The sequence below is a fragment of the Macrosteles quadrilineatus genome, unplaced genomic scaffold (assembly GCF_028750875.1).
Source record: "Macrosteles quadrilineatus isolate MER2022 unplaced genomic scaffold, UCM_ALF_1.0 Scaffold_6__1_contigs__length_79288215, whole genome shotgun sequence".
Lineage (NCBI taxonomy): Eukaryota > Metazoa > Arthropoda > Insecta > Hemiptera > Cicadellidae > Macrosteles > Macrosteles quadrilineatus.
The window spans coordinates 38,788,656-38,794,947 of record NW_026542599.1 but is presented as its reverse complement, the minus strand read 5'-3'; the positions used below and the strand labels follow the sequence as shown (position 1 = coordinate 38,794,947).

Sequence of the window (6,292 nt, the reverse complement as noted above, 5' to 3'; positions counted from 1 at the left end):
ATAAAATTTTAGTTTGCTTGTTGGGAATACATTTAAATTAAATTCGGAAAATTTAATTTTTTTATATTAACATTTCACTAATAACATTTTACTACCTTCCCTGTAGCAGCAAACCAATGTACTTGTTATGCTAATGTTAATTCAATAGGAAATAAATTAATATGACATTTTAAAAGAGGTATTTTAGGGAAAATCTAGTGAGGCAAATGGAAATTCGCTTACTCTGCAAGTTTGCCATGGCGGGGGTATGCAACCGATATGCCATAAAAAAAAGACATCCCATCTTTATGGACCGGCTGTGGCAAATTTTTATTAATAAATGAACATAGTTTTATGAAACTGTGAGCCAGTTACAGATTGTGCTAGTGGCAAAAACTTTATTTTCTACCTTACCATTTAATAATGGTATAGTTGACACTACAAAAAGGTGCTATAACCTTCATTAAGTCATCCTATCAGCTTGACTTGGTTAACAAGTTTGCATATTCGGCAGAGATAAGTAATTTGCATCAGTGCAATCTGTCAGTGACCTACCTAAACTACGTTTATTTTAATAGAAAAAATTGTGATAACTATAACAAAGGGAAATGATGTCTTTTTTTAATAGTTAAAGTATTAGGTCATTCGGAACGCAAACGACAGAAATTTAAACTTATCTGAAATCTATGTACATTATAAATGTGTTATCAGTCTAAAAAATACTATTTTTAACAATGTTGCTTGCATCAATCAGGGTTATCCAGGTTAACCGAATGACTTCCCGATATTTGATAATGACTTATGAGTGTTCTTAGACAGTGTATTATTTGTTGATTATTCCAACGTTACTTTCCAGCCAAGATGAAGCTGTTACTGTTGTTCGCCCTTGTAGCTTTGGGCGACTCCCATCACATCGCCTTCCCCGAAGAGGACGAAGCCCAATGGGAGCTCTTCAAGGTGAGGCATCTTCATGTTTCTTGATCAAAGAATGCTTTTCAGCCTCAAAATAGTATATTACGTTACTTGTCCTGGAAATAAGTGTTTACCGGACGAGTGTGAACGTTCCCGTGTGAAAAGAAGTCGTACGATAGTTCACGCCATAATACTAAATCTGTACAAATCCATATATATTACCACCAAGTAAAGGACTAACAATCACTAGTCAAACCCCTAAGAGAGGTTATGTTTTTGTTTATGACCACTCATTGTCACCCAAATACAGTATAATCAGCTGATTGGTGCCCGGTAAAACGCATTACAGTACAATAGTACGCAATGAAACCCCATTTGATTAAGCTGGCGGCAAACAGCTGTTTCTGGACTAAATCATTGCTTGGGAAGTTCATCAAAATAGTGTAGTGTGGCGTTAACATATGTACGGCCTCTAAAACAAAATTTTATATAGTATTTACCCGTTAAGATGATTTTCTTATGGTAATACATGGTCCCAATATGACTAACTTTTACATCAATTATCTTAGCTTAAAATTTACTTTCTTGTTTCGTTAGTAATTATGTAAGATACAATTTGAACGCGAACAGTTTTGGAGGGAATTATGAGTGTAATCTTAGAAGAAGTTAATCTGTCCGTACCTAAAAGCTATTTAAACTATCACCGAATAAATCCATCCAGTTTTATAAGATGATTTAAAAACTTCAACGAAAATTAAATAACGCCTCCAATATGTTTATATCTTTCATTAAACTAACGAAACCTCTTTTAGTAAATATTACCTTTTATCTAAATTAATCTAGCAGTTAGTTTGCTACTGGTTTATGTTAGAACAATACACAATGATACACCCTTCTACATAATTTTTTTGTTCATTGAACAGTTGCACCCAGTTTTACGTTGCATACATCAATTGGTAAAATTTTGCATTATAACTTAAATATAATATTTAAACTTTATTCATAATATGATTCCGATAATGAAAACTTTGAAATCTTTCACTTTCAATGATATGTTATGGCAACATTTACCTTTCAATAAATTAATGTCAGAATATTTATAAATCGGTAACATTGATAATCTTCCATTACAGATCGAACATGAGCGAGTGTATGGAGATGAGAAGGAGGAGCACGCTAGAAAGGAAATCTTCATGAACAACCTCAACTTCATCCGTGAACACAACAAGAAGCACGAGCGAGGAGAAGTTACCTTCACCGTAGGCGTCAACCAGTTCGCTGACATGGTGAGATGTAAAAATATCTTTTGGTTAAATTATCATTATTTGTTTTACAATATTACAAACAATTTAATTACTATTTTACTCTGCCGCTGTTTCTATAAACATGTAATCTTTATATACGGTGTATCTATTACTATGAATACATATAAATAAATAAAAAAGTAGGGATCTTCCCGTACTTTTCTCAAACATTGAAATACAGTTTTTAGATTTTACACTTGTTTTAACATGAAATGGGTTGAGACATTTCAATTTCAACAAAGATTTTTGATCTGAACCAAATACACACACACACTTATCACTTTAAGATCCACTTTTTGGGGGGGTTTAGGAGGACGTAAAACTCAGAACCTCAAACTTGAAAATCTTAACGTAAACATTACTTTCTCCAGGCCTGCTATGTAAAAGGGTTGGAGAGCGGAAAGGAAAAAAGATGGATTTTGGGCTGTAAAACCTCTACGTGATTATCATTCAAAGATTTTCCATAGAAATTCACTTTAGCTGGGCCATAATGACTTCACTATTCAAAAGTCAATGGTGTTTTCATACATAACTATTGCTTTTAGACCAACGAAGAGTTCCGCCAGAGGATGAATGGATTCAGACTGCCCGAAGATTACCAGAGTAGTGGAGCTAAGTTTGAGATCGACGAGTACCTGGAAGCTCCCAAGACTGTTGACTGGAGGAAGAAGGGAGCCGTAACCCCAATCAAGGACCAAGGACAGTGTGGATCTTGCTGGGCCTTCAGTGCGGTAAGTTGTCCAACCTGGGGGGCTCTAAAATTATTTTAAGATATACTGCGTTCCACATATCATGTGTGCAGGAGAGAATGGACTTTGACACCTAGAAACTAAAGTAAGAGGCTTTAGGTCCGTACGGTTGACCCAAACTTGGACTATTGAGCTATTAAAGATAGCAGTCTGCAATTAGGTATAAAAAATATAGTATTCATGATCGAGATTGACACAGATATAAAATTTAAAGGTGAGGAAGTTGCAAGCTAAAATATGGTAGACAATTTTAATTAGTTTTATTATTTTTATTTACGATGAAAACACATACATTGATAAGAAGTACACACTTGAACCACAACTAAAAACTGAAGTGGCCTAGTTTTGTGTGTTGGTAACAATATAAAAATATTTGTATTCTCAGGTTGTAATTCCAATTAGGCAGTGCAATTAAAATATCCTTTTACAGTTTAATTAATTATATGATTAATTAATATTATGTTTCCAGCAACATTATTTAGAGTTTCCGTAGGGCGTAGTATTTACAAAGGAAATATTTATTTGGTTCTGCCCAACTGAATGAGAGGTCACTACCGAGCCGTTTGGGTGGAGGAGGCATGACATACCCGGCGGGGCAGGTAGACGGCCGACCCTAATTAGTACGGCTCGTAGATTAGTAACTCATTGTTATTCGTAGATGTTACAAACTTGGAGATGACGATCTCGGTGGACACGGAATGAGATGAGCAATGAGGATACCCCTTGTCATCTTCATGAATCATTTCTTAAAACCATCTCGGTTGGCTCTTTAGTCTTAATTTCATTTCGAGACATACAGTCTTGCGTGTGAGGTATTTATTTCTAGTAGGCCTAATTAGTTTTATTTTATAACATAAACTCGTTAAACCTCATCTGCTTATGCTAATAATTATTAACGTTGTAATTTATAACTTATAAAATATTATTTTATTTACGATATTAATTGTTTTATCCAATTCGAATTGCTTAAGATTGTGTTGTTTACGTTTAAGTGTTTTTTACACAGGATCGTAGAAGTTTAAGTGTTTATTCCCTAAGCTGTCTACCTAAACAAGTTTTTTTTTTATGTTAGTAAACATTTTTAGGGTTCAAAGTAGACATTTTTAATTACGATAAATTAAAGAAATTTTTCTGACTCTTAAACAGCTTCCATGTTAATTTAAATGTGAGATTTTATATTTTTTTCTAAGTTCATATACAAATTTCGTTTTATTTAAGTTGATTCCAAAGGAGGGGACACATCAGGATCAGACACTCCTCCCAAAAAGTCATAAGACTCCTTAATTATCGTGATTAACCATCGTGAATCAAAATGCCTGTAATAGACCCTAAAATAATTTTAACATTCCACCACCGTTAATAAAAAATATAATAGACTACATTTAAACTACTTTACTCACCAAGAGATTCTGACGTAACACATTTCACCTGTTTCAGACTGGAAGTTTGGAAGGACAGACCTACCTGAAGACAAAGAAGCTGGTATCTTTGAGTGAACAGAACCTGGTTGACTGCAGCGGCAAACAAGGTAACGAAGGGTGTAACGGAGGTTGGATGGATTATGCGTTCAAGTACGTCAAACAAAACAAGGGAATCGACACCGAGGCTTCCTACCCCTACGAGGCAGAGGTAAATTGATGAAAGAGACAGTTTTCAACCCTACTATTTCAACAAAACAATAACTTCCTACATTGGTCAACCTCATTGTTAGATCCTGAAGCATTCTTGTTCTGACAATACGTATGACGCAGGACCGTGGTCATTAGTAATAGTAATCTAACTTTGACTTTACAGGATGACACATGCAGATACAAGGCCAAGAACAAGGGAGCTACTTGCTCTGGCTACGTGGATGTGACTACAGGAAGTGAGAAGGCTCTGCAGCAGGCCGTGGCCAAAGTTGGACCAGTGTCTGTTGCCATCGACGCTGGTCACAACTCCTTCCAGCTGTACAAGAGCGGTAATGTTCATCATAACTACACACATTGTACAACGTGTGTTATGTAGTTCTTATAGGCCATTAGATTCTTTCACAGTACTAAACCAAAAGATAGCAGCGAGTATGATTAACGCAAAGTAAAGACCTTTAACGCTGATCCCAAAGCTTTAATTCTAGTTGTGATAACTTCTAGTTGTAGTGCACAGTTGAATGTGTGATGTGTGGTGGTGTGGTTCCAGGTGTGTACAAGGAGCCTTCCTGCTCCACCACGAACCTAGACCACGGAGTGTTGGCTATCGGATACGGCACTGCCAAGAAGGGAGGAGACTACTGGTTGGTGAAGAACTCCTGGGGAACCTCCTGGGGAATGAAGGGATACATCATGATGGCCAGGAACCACAAGAACATGTGTGGTATTGCCTCCAAGGCCAGCTATCCCACAGTCTAGACCATCACTATATCATGGACAATTGCCAGCTCAACGTCTTCACTTTGTTATTAATAAGTTAAATATAAACTGTTAGAAAATTGTTTTTGCTGTTCTAATATAGTCATTTAGCCCTTCATTCCATCTTTAACACCAGCTCATTTAAAAGAGATTTTAATGAAACATTATAAAACCGAAGGATTAATAATATTTTTTCTTAAGTTTTGATATACAATGAATTAGTTACCTATATTCAGTGGCAAAATATGTAAATTTTACTTTTAAATTTGAAAATTTTAAGCTAGTTTTTTTTTTTATTTAAAAGAAAATTATTTGGTTTTAGAAAGAAATTCTAAAATAAAAAACATTTTAATGAGTTAATTTTTAAAATTATTCCATCAACATTTTACCTGTGCATTTATTTGGTTCGAGTGGTTTGTGTTCAATCCTAAAAAGGGAAATATCAATGAATTTTGTGGATTAGATTTTTTTCTTACTTAAGTGTAAACTATAAGTATGTGTAAACACATATAGATTAGAAACGAAGATATTAATAATTCCTCATGTGAAGATAGGACAGTATGTGAAACAGGACGAAAAATATATAATCAAAGCTTGTAAGCAGATGTTCATATGATTGAAATGTATAATAGGTTTCAGGTGATAGACATAATACGACTTTCAATTAAGAAGATACAACATTCAAACATAGACAGACATTTAATTTATTTAAGTCCAAAGTTAAACTACCAGCTCAAAAATTGACATTTACTCTACACTGAACAGCAAACAATGATATCTTCAATCCACTTGTGACAATATCTTGACTTGTAAAATCTAACAACAGTTAAGTACTAGAACTAGAGTACTAATTATTATGATAGGACAGTCACGGATAGCTTGACTTTGATGGATTAGGCTAATCTCTAAATGAGAGAGATTGTGAAGCACTATGATGCATTTACATTGCGTGAAAGGAGTG

General features: G+C 34.8%; 1 protein-coding gene across 2 annotated transcripts in view; it reads left to right on the top strand.

Moving 5' to 3' along the window:
• The window catches only part of LOC128996451 (procathepsin L-like), a 28,575-nt gene extending 23,160 nt beyond the window's left edge, over positions 1-5,415 (top strand). Inside the window, exons 1-6 of one of the 2 annotated variants that reach the window (XM_054421792.1) lie at positions 825-936; positions 2,025-2,177; positions 2,741-2,926; positions 4,382-4,573; positions 4,739-4,904; positions 5,123-5,415. In XM_054421792.1, the coding sequence (XP_054277767.1) occupies positions 841-936; positions 2,025-2,177; positions 2,741-2,926; positions 4,382-4,573; positions 4,739-4,904; positions 5,123-5,331 (1,002 nt within the window). In that variant the 5' untranslated portion in view covers positions 825-840 and the 3' untranslated portion in view covers positions 5,332-5,415. Of the gene's footprint in view, positions 1-824; positions 937-2,024; positions 2,178-2,740; positions 2,927-4,381; positions 4,574-4,738; positions 4,905-5,122 lie in introns of those variants that run through there. The other variant, XM_054421790.1, reaches the window with a different exon arrangement.
• Positions 5,416-6,292: the final 877 nt, after the last annotated feature.